Source organism: Syngnathus floridae, chromosome 2 (assembly GCF_059516105.1).
Source record: "Syngnathus floridae isolate MCC-2025c chromosome 2, RoL_Sflo_1.0, whole genome shotgun sequence".
In the NCBI taxonomy this organism is placed as follows: domain Eukaryota; kingdom Metazoa; phylum Chordata; class Actinopteri; order Syngnathiformes; family Syngnathidae; genus Syngnathus; species Syngnathus floridae.
In genome coordinates this window covers 13,441,781-13,466,645 of record NC_142414.1, presented here as the reverse complement: position 1 = coordinate 13,466,645, position 24,865 = coordinate 13,441,781, and the positions used below count along the sequence as shown (strand labels likewise).

At 42.8% G+C, this 24,865-nt stretch overlaps 2 protein-coding genes across 2 annotated transcripts; one reads left to right on the top strand and one right to left on the bottom strand.

The window, feature by feature from the left end:
* Positions 1-49: 49 nt before the first annotated feature.
* ift122 (intraflagellar transport 122 homolog (Chlamydomonas)) lies at positions 50-18,472 on the bottom strand. The gene is made up of 29 exons (XM_088399175.1): positions 18,043-18,472; positions 17,093-17,159; positions 16,747-16,831; positions 16,587-16,665; positions 16,432-16,508; positions 16,267-16,333; positions 16,039-16,185; positions 15,200-15,275; positions 14,217-14,408; positions 13,754-13,892; positions 13,145-13,347; positions 12,413-12,550; positions 11,723-11,887; positions 10,952-11,149; positions 10,597-10,737; positions 9,832-9,885; positions 9,424-9,585; positions 8,489-8,655; positions 7,698-7,869; positions 6,498-6,600; positions 5,138-5,278; positions 4,971-5,068; positions 4,365-4,468; positions 3,379-3,544; positions 3,131-3,245; positions 1,664-1,789; positions 879-955; positions 615-779; positions 50-538 (listed from the first exon to the last, which is right to left on the bottom strand). The coding sequence occupies exons 1-29, from the start codon at positions 18,084-18,086 to the stop codon at positions 452-454; spliced, it is 3,555 nt and encodes a 1,184-aa protein (XP_088255301.1). The 5' UTR covers positions 18,087-18,472; the 3' UTR covers positions 50-451.
* On the top strand, positions 18,096-24,841 carry mbd4 (methyl-CpG binding domain protein 4). Its single transcript, XM_088399235.1, has 13 exons — positions 18,096-18,343; positions 19,068-19,204; positions 19,281-19,690; positions 19,771-19,836; positions 19,919-20,053; positions 20,268-20,417; positions 20,573-20,676; positions 23,527-23,589; positions 23,681-23,708; positions 23,821-23,909; positions 24,081-24,218; positions 24,345-24,441; positions 24,587-24,841. The coding sequence occupies exons 2-13, from the start codon at positions 19,098-19,100 to the stop codon at positions 24,664-24,666; spliced, it is 1,467 nt and encodes a 488-aa protein (XP_088255361.1). The 5' UTR covers positions 18,096-18,343; positions 19,068-19,097; the 3' UTR covers positions 24,667-24,841.
* The last annotated feature ends 24 nt before the right edge of the window (positions 24,842-24,865 follow it).

The following is a 24,865-nucleotide window of genomic DNA, read 5'->3' as shown; positions in this document are numbered from 1 at the left end:
TCATTCTTTTATATTCAAAGTGATGCAATGAATTTGAGACCTCTCGATCTCTCTTTTTGCAAACTGTTGTTTATTGATAAGAGTATAAAAATAAGTTCTCATGACTAAAAACAAATGACATGCTAATATTTTATAAAACATATGCTACAGTTTGAGAATACAAACATGCGGAATGCAGGTCTGACAAATATAAGTAAAAAAAAAAAAGAAAAAGAAATGTGCCATCTTTTAGGCGACCTAAATTTTTACACTCTTTTAAAGTGACACAATCCACAGGGATTTAGATTTGAAATTCATCGCAACCCATAAGCGGCTAGTTGAGCGCTCAGGAGAAATTGACAGGTGGTCATCCTCCGTGAATGTGAAGCAATATACAGCAAATAAAATACATATCTGATGACACCACGGTGGCGACGTTGAGACAAACAGCTGATATCGTGAAGCCCGTCCATCAGTTCGGTTCGTCGATGGGCCTGCGACAGAAGGGACAGCAGTTGTGCTGAAGCACCAGAAGCTCGTAGTCTTCGCTGTGGAACATCTGACAAGGAACAAAAGCGCATCAACACAACCGAATGAAAGAAATTGGAGGCACATAGAGAAACCAAATACTGTACCTTGAAGCAGGTGGGACACATGGTGATGCTGACGTCAGGAAGCAGCGAGCGGAAGTACTCCCATTTGAGCGGCGCCGGCCAGCGCTTGATCAGGACGTCCCTCCTGCTCATGGAGCGCAGCACAGAGCGATTCACCTTGACGGGGACAAAGTTCGAGCCGCCCTGCTGTTTGGAGGAAACACATCCGACCTCAGTGATGGTCCTTTTGCCTCGCCAGCTGGCAGCAAAAGGATGGACGGACACAACGACCTTGGTCCTTCTTACCTCAAAGATCATTTTGGGTGTGAACGGGTCTTCCTCGGCATCATCCAAACCGTCATCCATCTTTAACACCTGCGCATCTGAAATGAAAGTGCATAGCACACGCTTAGGAGCGGGACAGGCTGCGGTGAAGGCCTGGCAAAGCTATTAGTGATGGCCAACATTTTTATCTAACGACGAGGAATTACGGTTCTAGCTGCTATTTGTTCCAATAACTTTGAGCCCCTGAAAATGAAGGCACTTTAACAAATGGTATTTCCATATTTTTGGAAAAGTACTGAAATTCAAAGTCTACGTCTACACTTAATGACAACTCAAGTTTATTTTATTTCAGGACCATCATGACGATATCGGAAGGCAAAATCACAAGAAGTGTCGCCGTCCAATTACTTGGCGGAGCGGTACATTTAGTCTTGTCAAAGAGTAACAGTGTCTTCCAGCACATTTTCTTGTAATTACCCCTACATTGTAAAATCCCAGCGCTCTCTACTTAAAGAGCTTAAGTGTTGAAAATGCCACATCAGTTGTTTGTGTCATTGCCAACAACAGAGTGCTTCGGTGCCCTTGAGCGTCTGTCGGCTAATGCAGGTTAATCTCGCCGCTCGGGCTGCGCTTGCGGCTCTCAGAGGGTTAGTGTCATTAAGATGAGACATGCTAACCCTATTAGCTCCATAGCTAAGATGACTTAGCGGCGACAGCTTAACTAGCGGCGCACAATCCAGGCCACGTCCGAACCAGGGACAGAGGCGAGCGCTGCCGTAGCTCCCGAAATGAAATATTTGGGATACCGTTGTCCATATGCTGCCAGTGCGCTTCCGTCTGCTCCGTGTGAGGAACTTCCAGGTCGATAAGAGACACGGCTTCCTCATCGCTGATGCCTTCCTCCAAGTAGAACTGCACCAGCGGCAGCACCTCTGCGTACACAACCAGTCGTGATGTTAAAAAGCCACAGATGGCGTCATCCTTTGTTTGCACACATCACACACGAATCAGAAAGAGATTTGCCGGATTCAGGTGAACTTCATTTGACCTTTTCAATTGCCCTTTTGTGCAACTTACAGTTCTACAAAAAGGAACTGAATGGCAACATTCACAACATATGCAACTTAAATGGAGTCAAAAGGTTATAGCACACTTTTTCTGCGAGAATGTGATTGTCATGGCGCCATCAAGTCTGGTGTTAAGGCCGTGCGATCTTTTTTGCCCAATGTGACAGGCATCTGATTCTTTTCATATCAAAGTCCCAAGATGTTTTTATGCACTTTCTAAACGCATTCCGTTCACATTACAAGTAGCATTTGGTTTTGAACTGAGAAGGACTACATAAAAAGATTGTAATTAAGAAACTATCCAAATTGGGCAATCATCCCCTACAGTGTGAATGTAGCCTAAGATTGTTTTACAAAGACACAGATTGCCTCAGCATTTAAAAAAAAAAAACGTTTCTCTCACATTTTCTCCCAGCCAAGTGAGTGTGAGGCGAGAAAAGTGTGCTGCACTTTGCCGTCCTGTGTGTGTGTGTGTGTGTGTGTGTGTGTGTGTGTGTGTGTGTGTGTGTGTGTGTGTGTGTGTGTGTGTGTGTGTGAGGGGGAGGGGCCAGGCACTTGGGCAGAGAGTGCAGCACAGCAGAGACACGGCAGCACCAAAAAGTGGCTTGGCTACATAAGGAACGATTTCTTGGCAATACGCTATATTTGGTAATCAATGTGCTCTCTGCTGAATATTGTCTCCAGATCCTGAAAACTAGATGTGACATGTTGGCTTTTGGAATAAAGTGCATTAAGTTTTAACAATGAACTGATTTTTTTTTTTTTTTATGATGTCTTGGACTTTTATCTCCGGGAAAGCTACACAGTATGAGAAATGTTTGCTAAGCAACTAACAACAAACAGAGGAGAATCACAACGGGGCAATCTAGAGAACTAAGAAGGACTTCTTTGTTCAAAGGGTCTTTCCGCTGTGTCTTCATCGAGTTCACAAACGCACATAACAGGGACTTCATGGTTTCAACCGCGGGGCCAGCAAATTCTTTCGGCAAAACGGTGACATAATGGCCGAATATGATCAAAAGTTATTGTTCTGTCTTCATCCCCTCAGATCCGGATCCAGATCTTTTGACTTTAAGACGCTTTCCAAGCCACAAATGAATGAGGCCTCTTGTGAAGATGGCTCCACTCTGCCGCTGATATACGACTAAAAGCCCAAGGTGCTGTCTATTTGTGTGTGTGTGTGTGGTGTGCTACAGTTTTGCTCACCATACGACGAGGCTGAATAAATAAAAGGCTGCTTGCAGTTGAGGCACGCTGTCCCCTGGTTGTTCAACAGCGGTTTGTTGGAGCAGCGGTAACACATCAGGGCTTCCGTCAGTTCCTTTAGTGGAAGGAAAACAAAAGAAAACGTCTCACTAAATGAGCAAACAAGTTTGAACGCTGCCTCAGAGCACGTCGTCAAGGATGTGAACGTAAAGTGTGTGTGTGTGGCGTGTACGTGCTGTGGAACAAACCTCGCTGTCGTGGAAAGGTTTGGCCCGAATGGTGAGGCTGTCCAGCTCTATGCACTCCTGAAAGCGAGACGGAATGTACAGCTTCTGGAGCTTCTCGTAGCAAAGCCTGGCCAACTTATAGGCGCCCAGTTTTCGACTTTGCTTGGCTAAAGCGTACAAGGTATTACTTGGAAGCAGGTCAAGGAAAAAAAACAAGTGGACAGATGTCAAGCATACACCATCCGCCAATCCAAATGTGTTATTTGAGGGCGAGCGAACGCCTGCCGATGCACGCCTGAGGGTCCACATTGCACCGCTTATCTGTATTGACAAGCACACGGATTGTTGAAAGCGGCGTTCAAGGAGACGCCATGGCAGGTCAAGGAGTTGCAGCTGCGGGGGCTCAACACCAGTCTACTTAATTTAAAAAGGACGCTCCTTCTTCGCTCTGACAAATACCTTTCCTACATGTGTAGCACAGCTTGATCTTTATTTGAGCAAAGGCCATAGCCCATGTTTAGAAAATGTTAGGAACAGCGGACTGTGATTAAGATCTCAACCGCTCGGACATCATCGTGGCAGGCAACGTCATTTTGTATTTTGCTATTTTACAATGAGACTGCAAAGTCCGGTTATTTCATTCCAGCACTATAAACTGTTAGACTGTATTATTATTCATATTCCAAAGTATGATTTAAATTGGTTATTTTTTTATGACATTTTTATTACTAATATAAGTATCAATTCTTTCGTTTATTATGAGCATTATTTTTCCATTACCAGAGGGGTAGCAACAATTTTGTCCATGTGTGTGTAGTTGTGTCTAGCAAGTGTATGGGTTTGTCCTCGGAGTCTATTCAAATTACAGCTCCGGTTTTTGATACATTCTTTTTTTGGGACAAGCAGTGCCACCACATGCCCCCCCCCCCTTGTCGCGTCACTGCAATGATGAAAGCCGTCCCGAGGGAGACGAGCCACCTTCGGTGCTTTATCGACGGAAAAGATACACTTTAAAGATGCCCGGTGGTGGGTTGTCCTTGGGGAGGTTGCTCAGGAGGAACCTGCAGATATTGAACAGCGTCTCTGGCATGAGGGAACTGAAGGGCTCATCCTGAAGGAAAAAGAAAAAACAACAACAACAGGGAAGCAAATGAAAGACAAGTCTGGCATTTGCTTTATCACTAAAGCTGAGTATCAGGTCACTGGCCCAAATCACAGCAATAATGCCGGAGTGTGATCACAGCCAAGCACAAAGCTGTAACAACAAAACTAACGGTGACAAGACAGGCCACCATGAAATGTTGGAAGAGGTGTGGAAGGCTGGAGGCTTTGGCATCACGAACAACCGCACAGCTTGTAGCCAAGGCAGAAAATGAGCTTTTCACTAAACAGTCCAAAATAGAAGAAAGTAAAATTCAGTAGAGTACCAAGCCAAACGCCAATAATAAACACTATTGAATGAATAGCTCGCATGATTATGTGATTATTTGATACAGAACGTCTCTTCTTGCATCTCATCGTAGTATGAGAGGATTGGCTGGCAGCGGATTTGCAGAAGAGCAAAAAAAATAGTCTCCAGTCCAGGCAGCAGGCAAAGTCCTGTATGTTCTTACCGTGTAGCGCTGAATAGGGTGGTAGACATGGTAGAGCTCTGCAAGAGTCTGGAAATGTTCAAACTTTTTCAGCATTTCCTCTCGCTGATCTTCATTTTCTGTCGGAGACCAATCAATGTAGACATTAGAGAGCGAAGGCAAAAGTCAGATGCCGTTCCAGGCCTCACCTCTGGCGATGTCAAGACACTGCATGGAGAGCATCCAGTAATAATAGCCGGCATCCTCGAACCTCCTCTCCACAACTGCGTTCTGGGTAAGCTGCTCCAACACACTGACAGCTTCGTTCTGTCGCCCGGCCTTGTGAAATGCTAGCGAATGACAGAAGACGGCAACGTTAGTGCGTATTTGCTCCATTCAAGTAGTTAATTTCACCCATGTCAAGATTATTTCTTTCTTCATCCTTGAGGTCTTTAACAGGGGCAAGGAGCCTTTTGCGTTGTTTTGCAGCGCAAGTGCCAGCAGCGCTCTCATCTCAGTGCAAAGGAATTTGGCGCAGGCAAATGTACTTGAAAGGCGTCAACACGTGCGCTATTGTTAGTGCTGCTATCAGGGTGTAATTAGAAGCAGCTTGACGGACTGCGGCCCACCAGCAATCGTGCCCGGAATAGCACAACTGGGGGGGGGGGGGGCAGATAGACAGATGTCTGTTATTTCATAGTCCAACAAGTAGATCGCACAACCTCAACGATTTAGTTCTTCCATCCATTTTGTTAACAACAAAAGAGTCCTATTCTGAAAACACTACAACTTTGTTTCTCCCTGAAATTGGGGAATGTTTTAATTGCTATGGAATTTAAGGCGCCACGGGATAATTATGTTTAATTGACAGTCGGATTATGAAGGGGTCTGAAAACTGTCTCTCCAAAAAAAAAAAAAAAATGACAACACCAACATTTTTCTGGGCTGAAATAGCGAAAAGTGGTTGCAGCAAGTCGACTCATTATTGTCATCCACGGACTGGTCACCGTCAATATGTACACATGTTATGACAATAGATCGACTCGCTGAAACAACACACAGTGAGCAAAGAAGCTTAAATAAAAGCTTGATTTGATCCAAAATACAAAGCGTAGGACTGCCAGCAGGCTCCCCAATAATCAGACCTGCTCAGGCATGTACGTGTAGCTCACAGGGAGACAGCGCGGGAAGATTATGTCGCAGAGGAACTATGCCTGCTGAGATCACAATTCCAAATCTATGAGCTGATTACAAAGATGGCTACGGTTGGTAATCATCATCATCAGAGCTGCTTCAGAGGCCCGCTGATGAGAAGCAGACATACATATATGGCGCTCAACAACCGGGCGGCGCAGCTCACTTCTGCTCAGCTTCGGCAAAGAGGATCATATTCTCCGGTGGATGCGCATCATTTTGTAAAGAGTCATGAAAACTCTCCAGAGCTGCTGGGGCTTTGTGGCTGCTTATGTGTAAACACACTCTGTTTCACGTTACACGGCCACAAAGGGAAACGTACGGGAATAGTGGATTTTTCACGTTTCCACTTAAGGAGGCAAGGCATGAACTCACCTTTTTGCGCTTCCTCAAATCGGTCGTTCTCAGCCAACCACTGAGCGTAAGGCACAAAGACGTCATTTTTAAACTGAGGATGCTTCTCTGCCAGTGAGAAGGCCTGAGAGGATAAAAAAAACAGTGCTCATTTGAAAGGTGGACAGAGGAAATGCAGAACAGAGCATTTCATACACAAGGTGTTTCGGTGTGCTTCATATTATTAAAAGTACATTTGTTAAAGACATTTAAAAATTAAAGGAAAAATGGAGCTAGCTAAAATTACAAAAACAGCATCCAGCGCAAAAACAAGACTTTGGAAAACATGCTTTTAAAAATTATTGAAGTGACCCTGATCACTGGTATGGGGAAAGAGCATCGTCTTTAACCTGGTATGTTTGAATCTTTATTTATTCTTATATAATAAAGAATACCACCAAATCGAGGTGGGGTCACATCATACATAAGTAGAGGGGGAAAACATTTTTTTAAGGCAATTTTTTTTTTGGGGGGGGGGTTATTTATGGGAAATTATAGTAGCTGAGAATAAAGCGTGTCAAGTGAGTGAGTGGATTTCATGCTCAATTTACCAGAATTGTAAATGTACCACTTGGACTGTTTGAATGACACACTGTGCACGTTTTGTGTGCACTGACAGCAACTAATGAATGGAAATGTCTTGCAAGGAAACACAAATGAGGATAGCCATGGTGGTCTGCTGTGCCAAGGCCAAGTATGCCTGTCAGGCTAAGGATTGGAGATATACAGTAGCTCCTTCCTTCTTTTCACTGGAGGATCAAATATTAAAACCCTGCTTATAGGAAACATGAGCGATTCTCTTTTTGGCACCCCCTGTTCCAACACATAAATATGATAAGGAATGCAAAGTTTTTGTCTCGTCTCAACAGCGTCGTATGCACTTGGGGAACGAGATTGGAAGCACAAAAAAAAGCTGGAATATGATACTCATTGGGTGTACTAGAACGCTTTGTGCTTTTCTAATCATAACGTGGGCTGGATGACAAACTCTGGAGCGTTTGTGGCAGCTTATATGGTAATTAGGCTTATGTTATTAAAATTCTGCTTACTTTTCCAAGAGCCATGACCATACAGTTGTCATTGTGTGCAGCAGTTTATAGCATCAACTGATGTCGGTGCCTGGATAAAGACGATTTATGTACGCAGTGATGAGCTGAGCAGGTGAGAAGAAAAGTGCCAGACCTCGTCCCAATGCTGCGTTTCCACATGTAGCTGCACCAGGGCCTGCAAGTCCCCCATCTTGGAATAAGTCTCCGAGGCATAGCTGTGGTGCTTCAGCTTCTTAAAATAGAAAGCGCATTTTGCCAGTGGTTCTCGCTCAGCTTTGTCCAGCTTACGAGCCAAGTCTATCAGCCTGGATGAAAGGAGAAAGAAGGGGATGAGAGGAAGGGCACGGCCATGCACATGCACGTCGTCATTTCAGGGCTCAGAAAAATGAGCCGGAATCACCGTCTGGCTTTGCAGCCGCCCGACGATGACGAGTGGCCGAGCCGACTTGATGGGACCCGCAAATAGAAACGCTTCCATTTACTATGCTCTGAGTGTATGTGCGAAAGCTAATGGAGAGATAAATCCTGAGTTTAAAAAAAAGCTAAATTGGCTAACGCTCTATACATTTCGGGAAAAGACTGAATTTTGATGAAAAGCATGAGTGTGAGAGAGGAGGTGGGATGAATAATGGAATAAGTTGAAATGAATGACCTTTTTTTATATTGTGTTTCACACTTTTACATGGTGAGGAGCCTCTCAAGAGATAAAATAGCATTGTGTAGATTAAACATATATATTGGCCTCTAAATAGATCTCGATTTACTCGCTCACAGTTGGGTGCCTACGCAAACCACTTGGCTTGAATTTTCCGGCTATATTTGTCCGATGTTTGTTAAAAGTCTTTGTCACATGACGTTCTTCTAAGCTGGCACCGACTCATCGCTTAAAGTGTGTATAAAAATGTGTTTTGTAAAGACACCTACATGTCTGCCCAGCCATGCTCTCCTAAAACATCAATGGCTTTGAGATTCTCTCCGGCTGAGATGTACATCTCTGCCGCTGCTTGAGGCTCCTTGCTGCACTTGGCCCAGTCGGCCTGCTTGGCCATCAGGATACGCGACGTCTTTGGGTCTGCCGCCCCGACATAATCCTGCATTGCGGAAATAAACACACAAAGAAGCATTGTGATATCAAGTCAATGAATGAATTATAAGACCAAACTTTTTTTTTTTTTTTATGTAACCAAAATCACAAGGAATACAATTGAGCTTTTTTTCCTTTGTATTCCTCAGGTAATATACCATCAGTGTTGCCTGGCCTTACTATGAACAACAACAAAAAAGTGGTCCAACAATAATCATTTCCCTGACTGTTGACACACAGATGCTTTATCCCACTCAAGACGGACACGTGAAGGTCAAGTCGGAGAAAGGAGACAACTGGAGTCCCTCCAGTTCCGCTGTGCGTCCTAACCAAAATATACAGCCTCTGGGAGCAGATGGCCGCACAGCCGCATAAATATACAGCAGCTACTTCAAACACAATCTGACACACAAGCGAGTCGTCGGGGCTCGGCCAATACAAATGTGCCGCCGCTGATCAAAGACATCTCATGTACGTAAACAGAAAAAAAGCATACACTTGTTTTTGCCAACTCCAACCGACCTCCAAAGAATTCATGTAAAAGCAGATGCTCCATTTCCAATTCAAACTGAGTGTGCAGGTTAGCTTTGTGCTATGAAGGAATGCACGCCTAAGAAAAGCATGCTGTGAGCTTGCCATGTGCTGTTTGCATGATTTGCAGGGGCTGATTTATGAGGAGACGACAGGTCGTAAAAAGAGCTTTAAGGGGGCAAAACAGCACACGTGAACATCAGCTTGCACGTTTGTCTTTTGGGCCGATCACCGATTTCATCACCTTGGCATAGTCGAACATGCGCAGGTCAGTGTACATGCCCAAAGCTTTGGGTTCCTGACCGCTCCGCTTGTAGAGTTTGGCCGCCTCGTGGAATTTCCCTTGGTAGGCGTAGATGTCGGCCAGGAACAGGTCGTTGTCGTTCTCGCCCCTCATCTTCCTCGCCTGCAAATTAGGTGACACAAACAATCATGTCATTTGCAGAGACACACACTTGAACTCATTCCATTCAACTTGTCGAGTGCACGTCATCACAATTAACTACACAAAGAAATCTACATTGACTGCCAAGTTCATGCGCATTATGACGCAAAGAATTTGATTGTGCTTCCTTGTGTTGCCGTGTTTCTGTTTCAACTTTGGCAAAATACAAAACTACACAATGAACTGGATCAAATAAAAGTGTTTTACCTCAATACTGTTGATGAGCTCCAGGTAGCGTAGGTCTTGTATTCTAATGAAGGCCTGCATAACGGAGGAGGGAATTACATGTTGCCTGCTGCCACACACACACGCGGACAAATATCAGTGGCTTTCAAACTGTGGTTTGGGAACCCGTCAGGGTCCGCGACCCATAACTTGTGGGTCCAAAAAATTAGTTGCAATTAATTATTAGGTTGAGGTTTAAGCTTTAAAAAATAGTGAGGACAAATACAGCAAACATACTAAACATAACACGTTTTTCCCACCATTTTGCAAAACAGTTAACGCAGAAGAGACACAAGAGCTTTTGTTGTATCCCGTAAACCTTGTCATGTTCCCAGCATTTTTTAACGATCTCATTTTTAATAGAGTTGTACAGGTTAGACAAGGCAACCCCTGCAAATTATGTGCAGTTTAGAAGCACATACCTCACATCAAAAGTATCCAATATGTACAACATAAAAAACAGGCGCCATGTTTTTCTGCGGTGTTCCGCGCCATTGACTGACGTGATTGCCTGCCAGCAGGCTTCTTTGTCCACCAGAACACGACGTAAAAATGGTTCCACTCATGTTGACTGCTTTTTAAAAGGAATTAGGTTGCTAGGTGCCTTAAAATACATTTAAGAGTGGTGAAAAAAGTTGCTTAAAAATAAACCGACTGCGCTTGAAAAAACTAGCTTCTCTCCATTCCCTGCCAAGCATGGATAAATATTGCGTAGAATTCCTTCAATGTTGACAACGGGTAACTTGCCTTCTTGGCAATGTCAAAATCAAGGCCCTCCAGAGCTTCTGTGGCCAAATCTCTCCAATCGCTGTCTGTCACACCTAAACAGGCAATTTGGTGGGCCTCCTTAAACATCTTCCTCTCCAGGTACTGGTACATGGGTGCAGACTGTGGGGAGCATGAGGAAATATAAATGCATAATCCCAACTGCATGAGATAACAAGAGTCATGTGGTGGTTCGCATTGGACTCTGCGTGTGTTCAAGTGAAGATTACGCTCCTCTAATTCTTAAAATCACCTCATACAGAGATGGTTTGGGCTTTGTGGATTTAAAAAACAGCGAGCGCTCTATCTGCAATCAGTGCCACGCTGACACACCCACCTGAGGGACCTCCACGGCGGACATAGAATAGACGTGGAGACAGAAGATTTTAGAGCCATTGAAGCCCACCATGAAGCCTTGCATCTTCTGCTGGTGTACCGGGAAGTTGCTGGCCTTGATGTTAAGGTAGCCGTTGCCGGAGAAGCACAGCATCGCCTCACACTGAGTGTTCCAAGCCACACTGTTAGCGTTAGGCTCCTGCAGGGAAAGCAAAACAATGTGCTTCAAACACAAAAAAACGAGCATATAAACAATCACACACAGCAGATCTAAAGTCTACACACCCCTGTTCAAACACCAGCTTTTGTGATGCAAAAGAGACCATGAGGAGTCCTTTCTTCCATTAATGTGACCTATTATCTGTACGAGTCAATTAGGGGAAAAAAGGTTTACGAGAGGGCCAGTAAAATACAAAAATACCGTTAACTCTGTTAATTGCTTTGCTTTTCAGCCGCCAGGTCAGAGTGCACCTTCACCAATCACATTCAAATTCAGGTTCATTGGGAGTCGGCACACAACTGTGCACCCGAAATAAAGTTCAGATGTTCTTTTTAATAGGCTTTTCTTGAAAATTTTCTACAAGTCATTATCTGCACACAGTTTTCACCTTATTGGTGAGATGTCACTGTTTAAAGATATCAGTCGAGATCTTAGTTATGATTCTTTCGCCTCATAAAAACATGTCATTTGAAACAGGGGTGTGAAGACTTTATAAAAGCTCCACTACACGACGCAAATGAATGTGAATGTGTCAGCCAGCCACTTGCTGACCTGAAAAAGCAGTTCTTTGCTGATAATGTCGTAGACGAGGAGAGTATTATGTTCGTCCACCACGGCCAGCTTTTTTCGTGAGGCGCTCATGTCCAGGCATCGCACTGACGTTGACAACTTCAGCAGTGTGATGGGAAATGGGTTGTCCACAAAAATCTTTAAGATCTACAGAGGAAACAGACAGATGGCAATTTGAGCAAAACATCAGTGTATTCATACATGTTTGAGTTTAATACTGCTGGATAAGTACAACTGGCAATGTGAAAAAAATTCACCCAAAAAAATTACCAAAGTCCCGCAGTCCATTAGGGCCACATTGTGCTGTGCAGAGTTGACTGAACAGGTCAATATGTTGCTATGAACCGTTGCACCTCTACTAGAGATAGTACAACCACTAAAATTCACTTTGTCATGATTAGGCAGGAAGGAATAAGTTGCGTGATTTGCAATTATTCACGTGTTCCCTAGTCGCCAATAACTAGAGAGACATTCTTATATAGTAGAAAGAGTTCCGAAAAAGTCTACTAAATCATAGCGATTCGCAACGATTCATGTTTGCCAACTCCCCGATCACTGGAACAACTCTACATGATGTTTGATGACAACCGCACTTACACAAGCATATTATCCACGTATCCCATCTATGGGTTACTTGTCATTTTTTTGTTTCAAAGATCTGGAAATACTCACAGCTCCGTTTTTTAAGCCCACCAGAAGGCCTTCTCGGCCTGGCGGCCCGCCGATCACTTTGATGTAGCGAATGAGCGACTCCATGAGCCATTCTTTTTCTTTGACGCTGGAGAAGGACAGACACTGAAGCCTCTTCTCCTGTAAAACACATCAGCACAAAGTGCTTCACTTGATATCGTGTCACAGCGTGTAAATCACCTGCCTTATTTCCTTTAAGCATCTTTTTTGGAGGGAAGTATTCATCAACACCTAACAAATCTCGACCGACTGCTCTTTTATTAAAACAAGAGTACAAACAGGACGCTGGAAAGATAAACAAAGATTTGCTTTGACGCAGAGGCCGACATCCTATATGAAAACAGCCCATTTGGAGTGTCTAAAAGCTGTCTGAAGGATCAAACGCAAGCATGCGTGTTTGAGGACGATGTGAATGATTTAAAAGGAAGTAACCTATGTGTTATGGCAGCTTCTCCTCCACAACAGTGTCTGTCAAACACACACAGACAAGAAACAGAGGCACATGCTGGATCTGCTTCATGTGGTCCTTTTTCCTTGACTCGTGACTTACTTTTTGTGGTTTAGCAGTGTTAAGAGGAGTGAGACAAGGCCTGGACAATATTTACAAACCACATTAGCGAAACACACCATGCTGTGTTTTCCCCTCGAGGCGCATTGGATTTCTGAACGCTTGCTCACAGTCAATCACAAAAATATTGAAAAAAAGTTGCGAACCTGACACAGGACAATGTGATTGGAGCAGACCACCAGCAAGTTGCAGTCAAACTTCTTGCAGATTTTCTCTTTGATGCGATAGCGCATGTCCGCAGAGTCGTCGGAGAAAAGCTCGTAGATGATGATCTTCTCGGGAAGCTGGATGGCCAGGCGGTTTTTGTAGATGGCGATTTTCTTCACCAGCTCACCGCACTTAATCCTCACTGAAGAAGAAAAAGAACAGAGAGCAAGAGAAAGATTTAAATAAAAGTTTCAAGACTTTAATGTCAATACTAAATAATAAATAATGGCAATAAGGGTGACAAATGACAATGTAATGGTGATTAGAAATATGTATATATTTTTTAAGAGGACAAGTCAACCCATTCCAGAAAAAAAAACAGCTCAAGACAGACAGACAGACAATTTCAAAAGCAAAAGGTGGAGGCATGAAAATCCAATCTTCAATCCCAAGCACTCATAACAGGCTAGAGTTCAATATGCATCACGGTACTTTTAGATCACCCACATTTAGAGTTCACCCTGGTAAAAATAGCAACCACGTGAGTCACAAAGCTGACGAAAAGAACAAGTGTCGTTATTATTATGGTCGCAAGAGCAAAAGCTCACCTTTTCCTTCAGTGATGAGGTGCTGAACGATGACATCAGTCATGTTGTCTCGATAAGCATAGCGATCCTTGTAGAGGCCGTGAACTGTACTGAAGTTGAGCTGGTAGCAGGCGATAGTCCCATCTTGGCAACCCATCACCTATGGAAGAAACAACAATGTAGCAGCGCATCTAATTAACACCTCCAAGAAAAGACTGCAAGAGTGGGAGAGTGTTCCTGTGATTGGAACATCTACACCGAAACTTTCAGCACTCAATTCGCTCCTCAATGCCACATCGCTAGCACCTAAATACAGCAGAAAGAAAGCTGTGAAAGTGTTCGTATAAAATAAAACCACTGTCTTCAAATGGAGCGGTGTCATTTGAAATGGTGTTGTTGTGTCACTTTCACACATTCTCGCCTGTCTCTTATTTTTAAATGTTCAATTTGCAGTTACCGATTCACCGGCGAGGAAAAACCTCACCATAAAATTGGAGTCAGGCTTGACCCGGCAGGTGCACACCCTGGAATTCTGCTCTCCAATGACGCCCAGTCGCACGCCGTCTTTGGTGTAGAGGGACGCCTGTTTGTCAGAGCCGCCCATGACAATGTACTCGCCCTTGGAGAAGTAACTGACACAGCACGGGTCGTAGGACAGAGTCCTGTCCTTCCCAATCTGACACAAACAACGAAAGACAAGAACAACATTTGAAAAGGTGGTCGCCTGCCTTTGATTTATTGCTCGGGCCCCAGGCCAACGTTTCCCACCATCTGGGCCAGCAACATTCAAAGTCAACACCACGTACAAATATCCTTTTAAGAGTTGCTTAAAAAAAAAATAAACTGACAAGAGTGCTAGATGGACGAAAATAAGAAAGTGCATCTTTGTTTGAAGTAGCTTCAATCTTAATGTTCAAAGTCCACACGCACAGCTCAGCATTAATTCCACACCTCTACACATCTGTTTCTCCTCTCTGAGGGTAAAAAAAAAAAAAAATCAGCCTGACAACCCACAGATGATTCTTATTCACTGCACACAATTCAGAGCTTTGTAATCAAAACTGAATGTTCAGTGAAAAAAAATAATAATAAATAAGTAGGCCAACGATAGCATATGAGCCCGTGGCATAGAGGCAGAGTAATGAACAGTGCATACTTGTGTTCAATTACGGCGCTGCCTGGGGGGGTTTTAGGAGGAAGGCGAGACAGCAAGGGGCCATGAAATCATAGCAGGGCCAGCTCAAATGCACCCAAACACACCGCAGCTATTCCAATAGGACAGGAAATCAGGTAAATGCATGATTTTGGACTTTTCTACAGTACAGTTAGCGGTGATTAGCTAAAATGCCATTTCGCCTCGATGCGGTTTTTTTCCCCATACAAGATAAATGACAACCTTTCTTAAGCACTGATGAAACTTTTAATGCTAATGACAATTGGTAAAGTCATGCGACTTGAGACCGTCACCTGCTTTCCACTGAGTTGGTAGAAGGAAAGCTTCTGACCCCAGTCAGCCACGGCCAGAATGTCATGTTGCTCATCCCTCGAGAAACAGAGCACAGAAAATATGTTAGTAAAAGTACACCGGATGTTTGTGTTACAGTACATCTTTCTATTGAGCTAATATGCAATCAATACATTGAGGCACCTAATCCTCCAAACAATTTGTGCTAATGAAACGATTCTATGCCGGTGTCTGGGTCGCACCCAAGGAGCACACGAGTGGCTCGCGTGGCTGTTCTAAAAATAGCTTACAAGTGATCAGATGGTGTGATCTTTTCATAATGTGTGATCATTTGAAAATGAAATCACATGCAAATATTTAGAGATGTCAAGTGTCGCTTGTCGGTGTTTGGCTGTTTTTGACTTTATTAAACCATTGTTGAAAATTAAATCATTATCTTTGTAAAGATGGATATCATTCATTAATACGAATAATAACATATCGTTAAAGGATAAATGTGCAGCTTTAATAGTCCAGACGCAGCTCTTGGCATCACAAAAGGTTTCTGACCCATGCCTGAAGCTGAAGTGTGGCGAAGATGGATGTTTTAAAAAGCTCAATTTGAAGACAGTGTCCAGTTGTATTATGTCCAAACAAACGATAAGTAAACGATTGCAACTTCTCATCACTGATGTCGCAACTCCTCCACATTCTCAACATGGCTCAGTCGCTCTGTGCTGCCTTCAAACATCCACATATATCTGCTGCTACCTATTGGCCAAATATGGAACTTCACCCCTGTCTTGAATTTTTAGGCTGCAAGTGTGACTCCATATTCATCCGATACAAAAACTATACTAACTTGGAGGGGTTCCAAGCGATGGACCAGACTGGAGCGGAGGAGCTTCCCGAGCGGTCTATCTTGACTTTTTCTTCACCGTTCTTGTTCCGAATGCTCACCACTCCATTCATCATACCGAGAGCAAGGTATTGCCCATCGTTGGTCCACCTGTTTTGAAGAGAAGCCCTTAGATAACTTCAATGTAGACGCGCTTCATTCAAGCGAGCAGCAGAAACCGCGTTCACTCACCCGCAACATGTTATTTTGCTGCTCACTTTGTGTTTGTTCACCGACTTTTGCTCCGGCGACCAAAGGCCTATGACAAAAAATGAGTATTGTGACGCTCTTAAAATAAAAAGTTATAGAACGTCTTGAAAGAACCCCAGAGTGGACATCAACTCAACACACACTAACCAAAGTCACCCGAGGAACAGGATGCGAGTTGGTGAGTAACTGGGTTGTAGGCAACACACTGGATGGAATCGTAGTGTCTACCGGAAAAGATATAAAAGTCACTTTTTTAAATGTGTGAAAGGGTCATTATACTTTTTTGAAGTAGTCATACTTACGTGTACTTTAAAATACCCTCCAGTTTAGATGTCCATATTATTATGCTCTTGTCAGCCGAGCCAGAGGCAAATCTTTTTCCTGCGGAAAAATGCAGTTAGCAAGGCAATAGAGGCAGCCAGATAAGAAAAAAGTATCACAAAAAGAAAATGAGTTAATTACCATCCTTGGCATAAGCAACACAGTAGACTACATCTTTGTGTCCTTTCAAAGGCTGAATAATTGTTCCGTCTGTTGTGTCATAAACCTACAAAAACACACCATTTGGCAATGAGAGCGACACTGCTGCAAAGTCATGCTTCATATAAATGTACTTTGTCGAGAGAGCACTTTTGAAAGCTGAATCAGAAGTGCTTTGTTTATTCAGATGTGAGGAGACATAAGCATGAATTATGTTTTTGAGTTCAGAATGAGATAGCATGACACTCAGTTTGGAAACACTTTACAAGTAGAAAAAGTAGGAACAGTTAGGATGTGTTCATCAAAAAGTATGTAAAAAGTATCCTACCAGAACATGGAGGCCTGCTGCCACTACTAGTTGGGTGCCATCTGGCTTGAAGGCAAGGTCGTAAACACTGCAAGGAAAAGTCGTACTGAAACCTCAGTTCAAAAGAAACACTTTGCTTCTAAAATGCAAGCGTGCAACAAATGGAAACAACATTACAACAATGTTTGGGGCAATTCATTGTTCACATGTAGCAAGGAAATGCAGCCATGCAATTAGAAATCCATCCCATCCATCCATAGAGCCTATCCTAGCAGTCATCGGGGACACCCTGAACTGGTTGCCCAGCCACAGAGACCAACAACCATCCGCACTCACACATATGGGCAATTTGCGACCCTCGTTCGGATAAGCGGTACAGAAAATGGATGGATGGATGCATGCCATGAAAACACAAACACTGACATTCGTTATTACTTGCATTGGCTCCATCTGAGAAGCTCAGACAAATCTGTTTCAACGCTGCCACGAGTTCTTCAATGAGTTAACAAATATGACCTTCTATGCCATGGCATGACAGAAACTTAGCTCAGAATTTTAGCTGAAGTGTGATTGTTTGTGATCTAAACTTTTGTTTGGAATAGTTTGGAAATTTGTAATATAAGTCATGAGGGGAAAAATGTTATGAGGTCCGCATCTGGCGCGCGAACCTTAGGTTGCCAACTTTGCCTTACACACCAACATGCTAACCTCCCAATATTAGCATTGAATAAAAGCCTAATTGTTATGTCACATAAAACACAATGTATAACCTATCATTCGCAGGTAGTGAACAATTGTGATGTAGTGACTTGGTATGTGTTGTTTGACAGAGAAAGTGTCTGTCGCTGTGCTAACCTATAGGAGCTAGCTGGCTTAGCAGCGGTTGGCATAGCAACCGCTGTTGCTAATCGAGCGGCTTCGCATCCCGCCTGACAATGACGATGACGCAAACGCAACGCAAGGACGCTCACCAATGCTGACGTGTTGTTTCTTTCCAGACCAGGACAGCTCTCATTTCTTAACAGGTTCCAGCTCGAATTTGGATCAACAGGTTGTTTTGCCTGCTCACTTGCTCATGTTTGCTTCTCTTGACTTGACTCGCTGGGAGCGCGCAGACGCAGACTCACTTCCTGCTCCACACTTCCTGCTTCCTGCAAGATCGCGACCTCAACGATAATCTCGCAAGCAGACAACGGGATGCTAAAAGCTTTCGCATTGATTCAGATCAAACCACTCAACGCTGCAGTTCATTGATTCCTTGCGCCAAGAAAAGTAAGTTCATTCAGAACCGATTTCTTTAAGTCTTAAATCTTGGCAAAGTAAGGATTTTCCTATCAATTTGAGCGAAACAACAGCCGCGGATCGGGAGTGCTCTTCTTCATTCGGCATTCCGCGTCTACAAAGTTCTAGAGACTTTATAGTGCTCCCTGTGGTGATAGAGGCGCAATGCAATTTAGCGCCACTTGCGCTAAAAACCCGAGTGCGTCACCAATGCGGTGCCCGCAGCAGCACCAAGGTCCATATGACTAGCCCTCTAAAAATGTATCCCTGGTTAGGTGATGATTTAAAAATCTGAAAGTGATAGTGTATGCATAATGTTTTGATTTTGTAATTGTTTATTCATTTTAAAAGCCACTAATAATTTCAATAATATGCAAAAAATATATGTGTTCTATCACAATATCACAATATAATCTTAGGTCTAGTCATAGCCAATCATATTACATGGTTCAAACCTCACAGGACACTGAGATTTCTCACCATCATCTTTCTGCTGGTACCTGAAGGAGACAAACACAAATCTGTTGGATTAATGACTGGAGCATGAGTAACAAGTGCAATGAACTGACTTTGTCACTTAGTAGAGTAGTAGAAGTTGTTTGTGATGACATTTTGCTTGCACTTTTGCTCAAGAAATTGTTTTGCATAGTGTCTTATCTTGTCTTTAGCGGACACTTTTCTGAAATTGACTGAAAATGCTCCACTTCTTTGCAAGCCTTACTAGAGCATACATGTTCGAAGCCAGATGGATTCATGTGGCTGTCACCCCAAAATACCTCAAGGTTGGACCAGAGAGGTTCGACAGCGACGATCAGGCAAGACAGTGGGAAAACTGGACGTGTACATCACTAGGTAATCACTTTCATCCAGGCAACAGCATTGGTTTGGCTGTGCGGTGCCCAACTAAGTGCATGTTTATGTTTTGAAGTCCCCACGGGCAGACGTTTCGATCGAGAGCTTCTCTGCGAGCGTTCCTCGTAAAAAACGCTCAAGACGTGGACATCAACCTCTTTGATTTTAAAGCAACCTCTCTTCATTGCCTCCCTGTTGGAGAGAAGCAGACATCAACTGGACAGCAGGACATTCCACAAGAGACATCACAAATACTGGCTCCGCCTCCAAAGACATCTGAAAGAGCTAGCTCCCCGCACAAAAGCCTGTGTGTGGAGCAGACGAACTCTGAAAGCCAAAGGACTCCTGAACATGCAACTTGGGCGCATGAAGATGTCACATTGTACGAGGGATTCGAAAAAGACAACAAACCCAATCGGGAACAAGAGTTAGTATCGGACGTAACTGCTGGAAATGGCGCAAAAAAAGTGGCAAATTCCAAAAATAGTAAGCAGCTACTCGAATATATTTCCAAAGTAACAACCTTTTCCACTTCATCTAACATGTCAATCTTTTTGTACGAGCAGAATCGAAATATTCCAAAGACAATCGGAAAACGAGCCCTTACTTTAGCAGAAAAAATCTCGCAGATGGTAATGATGTTTTAATTGAATAAATTCCGCGTGGGGAGTGATGACACGTTTATGAATAAAATGTCATTGCAAACTTTTGAAGGTCCCAGTCCACCTCGAAGAAAGGCCTTCAAGAAGTGGACACCTCCTCGTTCGCCTTTCAACCTTGTTCAAGAAATCCTGTTCCATAATGTCTGGAAACTACTGGTGGCTACCATCTTTCTCAACAAAACAAGGGGTGAGCTTCAACACACGCACAAATACACGTAGACAGCATTCTTCCTCAATATTGCGCTGCACTCACTGCTAAGTCTCGGATGTCTTTTTAGAACGTATCTACTCGCAGTAAAAAGTCAACATTTATATGAAATAAAAAAAAAAAAAAAAAAAAGCAGTTTTGTGAGTTATTTGTTCTCTGACTCATTGTGTCTTGTTTTGTACCAATTCTGCAGGTAAGATGGCCATTCCGCTCCTTTGGCAATTCTTCGAGCTGTACCCGTCTGCAGAGGTGGCCCGCCGAGCTGACCGCAAGGTCATGTCGGAACTCCTGAAGCCGCTCGGCCTCTTTGACCTTCGGGCCAAAATCATCATCAGATTCTCGGGTGAATGAAATTCTGAAAGTGGCCAAGATCTTCGCAATGAACGCACGAAAAGCACTGCATTTCAAATGCCATTTAGTGGATTTTTTTTTTATTTTATTTGTTTTTTTTATACCTGACATGCCAAATGTTCAATGTTGACCTTCTGTCGTGTTCAGACGAATACCTGAGCAAAGCGTGGCGTTACCCCATCGAGCTGCACGGCATCGGGAAGTACGGCAACGATTCCTACAGAATCTTCTGTGTGGAGGAATGGAGACAGGTCAGTTCTCATTTGAATTTCACTTTTAGGAGGGGATGGCAAGACAAAAAGGTAATTGGGTTGCCAATCTTGTTACTGCTGTGTTTTGTTCAAGGTGACGCCTGATGATCACATGTTGAACAAATATCATACGTGGCTGTGGGAAAACCAAGAGACGCTGGGAATCTGACAATGCCAAGAGGTGTCAGTCATCAATGGAAATCTTTTCATTAGGATTATTTTACTTTAAAGGGACATTATAATGTTTTTTTTATATTGTCTCTGACTGGTCAACAACTGTTTGTACATTTATTTATTTTTTTAATCAGAGATGCAAATAAAACTTTCTAGATTCAGTTTTTTATGCTGTTTCCCAACTGCAATTGTTATTTTCTCAAGCACATTAGGTTTTCAGAATAGTGATAATAATAACAATACTATATGTAATATAGTCATGTATTTAACATTTATGAATCAAGGGTTATGTTCAGCAACAGGTGAAAATTCAAATATTTCAAAAACTTGATGTGCTAGGGGAAAAAAGTTTAGAAATATTATAAACCAACGCTCAAAATACATTTAGCTACACACAAAGCCATCTCTGATTAAAATTTGCTGTTGGCCAGTGTTACGTGTCCACGTTGATTTGCAAACCTCAATTTGCACAGTGTAGCTCTTAATTGCATAACACTATTCGGGAAAGTTTGCAATTTTACTTTTCTTTGCTGTGCAACTCCAACAAAGCTGCACATCTGCACCCTACAGGATTAGACAATATTTCGGGGCAATATTTTCATACCCTAACAGAAGTTGTCATCAATAAAACAGTATGAATCCAGTTTAGGAGGATGTAAAATCCACTTCTTTTATTGCCCATTAATGTACGAGTTTTTTCATTGTTGTCTTATTGTTTTTATTATTGAATTGCCCATTGAGCTATGATATATGACTCAGTGATCTTCTTTAGCTTATTGATTTACAACTCACAAATCACACTTTCAATATGCGCTTGAGAAATTCCATCCTGAAATGAATCAAATATGATCCCACACCAAAAAGCTTTATTGGGAACTGATTTGTTAACCCACTTTGCCAAATCTATTTGACTGACAATAAATGAGAAGACGTCAATTTGGGTTAAAAAAGTAAAGTGTGTACATATAAAAATCGATCTGTCACGACAGAAAAGGACTTTTAGTATTAGTTCCTGGAAAGATTACACTCATAGTCAAATGAAAACCTGGAAAAAGGCATAAAAGTTGCAGTTGGCTTTGGAAAGCAGGACGTCAGGTGTGCCGTGTTACCTTTGCTGTTGAGATGCTTGATGCTGAACGTCAGAAACGAAGCGTGGTGCTTTTATATCAGCTTGTGGCATTTCAAAATTATCCAATGATAACCAGAATTGTCACACAGCTTACCAATGAAACAGGTAACCGTGCAGTTTCAGAAAAGGGAGGGGTCAACATGGAAATGTACCCGTTCTGAAATACCTTCAATTCTTTTAAGGGGAGCGCCCACACAACAACTTAATGAGGTATCTAATTGAGCACACCCAACAGCAACTGAACTAGGAAGTTAATTGACCTTAATTAAGGTTTAGTTATGCAGCGACTTTTCGACTTTTTGCAGGAACCTTGCAATATAAGTGACTTTTCTCATCAATAGCACCAGCTCGTCATTTGGCGTTGACCCGCGTCAGAAGTTCACCAGTAATTAGTAAGGCTGGATGATTACGGCCAAAATAAAAACCACTGTGATTATGACATGAAAAAATAAGCGGTTGTCTTCCTAAATGAATTGATAAAGCAACAAAAGATGGATTATCAAATTAATCGACAACTATTTAATCATCAAGTAATCATTTAGCTCGAGCTTTTGACAGTTAAATTAGTGATGACATAATGAGCCCTAGCTTAGCACAGAATTAGCTTAGCTACATTAGCACAGAATTCACAGATGTTATCTATTCAGGAGATATTACTTGAGGATAAAACTTGTTCAATTCTATGGGAGTTCAATTCTGCATGAAGAAAAAGGTTCTGAACTGGAGGGAATAGCAGCCTAACCCGTTTATTGCAGAATCACTGCCCACTTTGTGTCCACAGGTGGATGGATGATGGTTTAATGCCTCAACCGTTTATTTCAAACATAATATGTGTGGGAAACTCTCGAGAAGGGAGGGATGGACGGACGGATGGATGGATCATCCAGCCCCACTAATTACTGGTGAATTGCTGACACGAGTCAACGCCAAAGGACTAGCTGGTGCTCTTGACGAGAAAGGTCACTTATATTGAGAGGTTCCTGCAAGAAGTCTCCAAAAACGTCCCGGCTAGTTGACAATGACGCCTCAGAGGATGGATGGACGGACGGACGGACGGACGGACGGACGGATGGATGGATGGATGGATGGACGGACGGACGGAAATCTCAAAGCGACAAAGATAGGTTCCTTTGTGGTGTTGTGTGACTAAACCTTAATTGTGGCCAATTAACTACCTTATTTAAGTTGATGTTGGGTGTGTGCTGAATTCAAAAGTAAAACCTGTAAGTGAAGAATGACATAAGTACGTCTCCTTGTTGACCCTGCCCTTTTCTGAAACCGCTTGGGTGTGTGTTTCATTGGTCACTTATGTGACTATTCTGGTTACCATTGGACAATTATGAGATGCCACAAGCTGATACAAAAGCACCACGCTTCGTGTCTCACGCTCAGCATCAAGCATCTCAACAGCAAAGGTAACACGGCACACCTGACGTCGAGCTTTTCAAAGCCAACTGCAACTTTTGCGCCTTTTTCGAGGTTTTCATTTGACTAGGAGTGTAATCTGTCCAGGAACTAATAGTAAAAGTCCTTTAATGTCATTGCAGATGGCATTTGTTCTCCACACAGTTTTCCTCTTTTGTGCCCTCAGCGGACTGGTGTCTGTCAGTGTAAGTCCAACAAAATGTCTATTTAGATTTTTTGTTGTAGTCATATTTTGGAGTGAGCTTGGTTTTAACCACAAGCTTTCCTTCCTTACAGTGGAGTAGAAGTATTGGGGAAGTTAAAGGTTGGTAACTGCTTCTTCATGACACCTATTAACATTGCTTTTTTCTTTTTACCTTATTTTACCACAAGATTCCTCTGTCAAATCTCGTTTTCGTTTTTCACCAATTGTGTAGCTGGCCCTTGCTGCCCGGAAGGCTGGACTCAATTGGACTGTCGCTGTTTCCTCTTCCAAGATGAGAGGAGAAGGTTCGCAGACGCAGAGGTATAAGAACGGGGAAGTTGTGCTAAACCAGCAAAACGATATCATCCATTTGTCTATGAAATGTCATGGATGAGTCTGAATGCACTTTGTGCAATCATGACCTTTTTTTTTTTTTTTTTGGTGCTGGCTGAATGGGATGTTTTCTCATTTCTCTATTGGTTCATCTTGTAGAGTGTCTGCAACATACTTGGTGGGAATTTGGCCTCAGTCTCCAATAATGTGGAATATGCCGTAGTTCTTGGAGTGATTGCGGAAGGCACTTCTGACCCTTCTGGCGACGTCTGGATTGGACTCCACGAAGCACTTGGGGTGAAACTTCTTAACATAAAAGATAGATAAAATGTCAAACTTTAAGAGTCACACATCATGATGAAAGAAGCATGCGCTTTTGCCTTTTGGCTGGATTCACTGAAACGTGTTTCTTTTGTCTTCCAGTCTGGCAATTTTGTCTGGACCGACGGCACACGAGTTGATTTCACTCCCTTCAACAGTAACACCGATCCCGGAGCCTGCATTGAGATTGAAGCTTCTGGTGAATTGCAATTTTTATGAATAGCTGCTTGTTAGATTCAAATGTTCTACTGCTTGTTGTATGGATTGATTGAATAATTGAGAGCGAAATCACGCACATTGATTTGATTTTCTTTGTTGTCACACTGTTTTGTGTTCACTTCTAGATGACCTCTGGGACAACCAACCTTGCACTTCAACAAACAGATATATTTGTGCCAAAGATGCTCACCAATGCTTCCACTGACCCAGCCTACAAGCACTACATATGATCTACAACAATGGATTTTGGGATTCCACTATTCTTTACTTTTTCAACCCAAATTGACATCTTCTCATTTATTAATTGCTGTCAGTCAAGTCTATTTGGCAAAGTGGGTTAACGAATCAGTTCTGCAATAAAGCTTTTTGGTGTGGCATAATTTTCGCATTAGATTCGTTTCATT

What these genes read in the sequence shown, in the direction of transcription:
- ift122 (XM_088399175.1), bottom strand. Translation starts at nt 18,086, where the DNA reads ATGAGAGCTGTCCTGGTCTGGAAAGAAACAACACGTCAGCATTG. An exon ending in GAGGGTATTTTAAAGTACAC is followed by an intron (nt 16,509 to 16,586) that starts GTAAGTATGACT and finishes CTTTTCCGGTAG; the next exon opens with ACACTACGATTCCATCCAGT. An exon ending in CACCCAAAATGATCTTTGAG is followed by an intron (nt 780 to 878) that starts GTAAGAAGGACC and finishes TCCTCCAAACAG; the next exon opens with CAGGGCGGCTCGAACTTTGT.
- mbd4 (XM_088399235.1), top strand. Translation starts at nt 19,098, where the DNA reads ATGGATTCATGTGGCTGTCACCCCAAAATACCTCAAGGTTGGACCAGA. An exon ending in CAGAAAAAATCTCGCAGATG is followed by an intron (nt 19,837 to 19,918) that starts GTAATGATGTTT and finishes AAACTTTTGAAG; the next exon opens with GTCCCAGTCCACCTCGAAGA. An exon ending in GAAGGTTCGCAGACGCAGAG is followed by an intron (nt 23,910 to 24,080) that starts GTATAAGAACGG and finishes TTCATCTTGTAG; the next exon opens with AGTGTCTGCAACATACTTGG.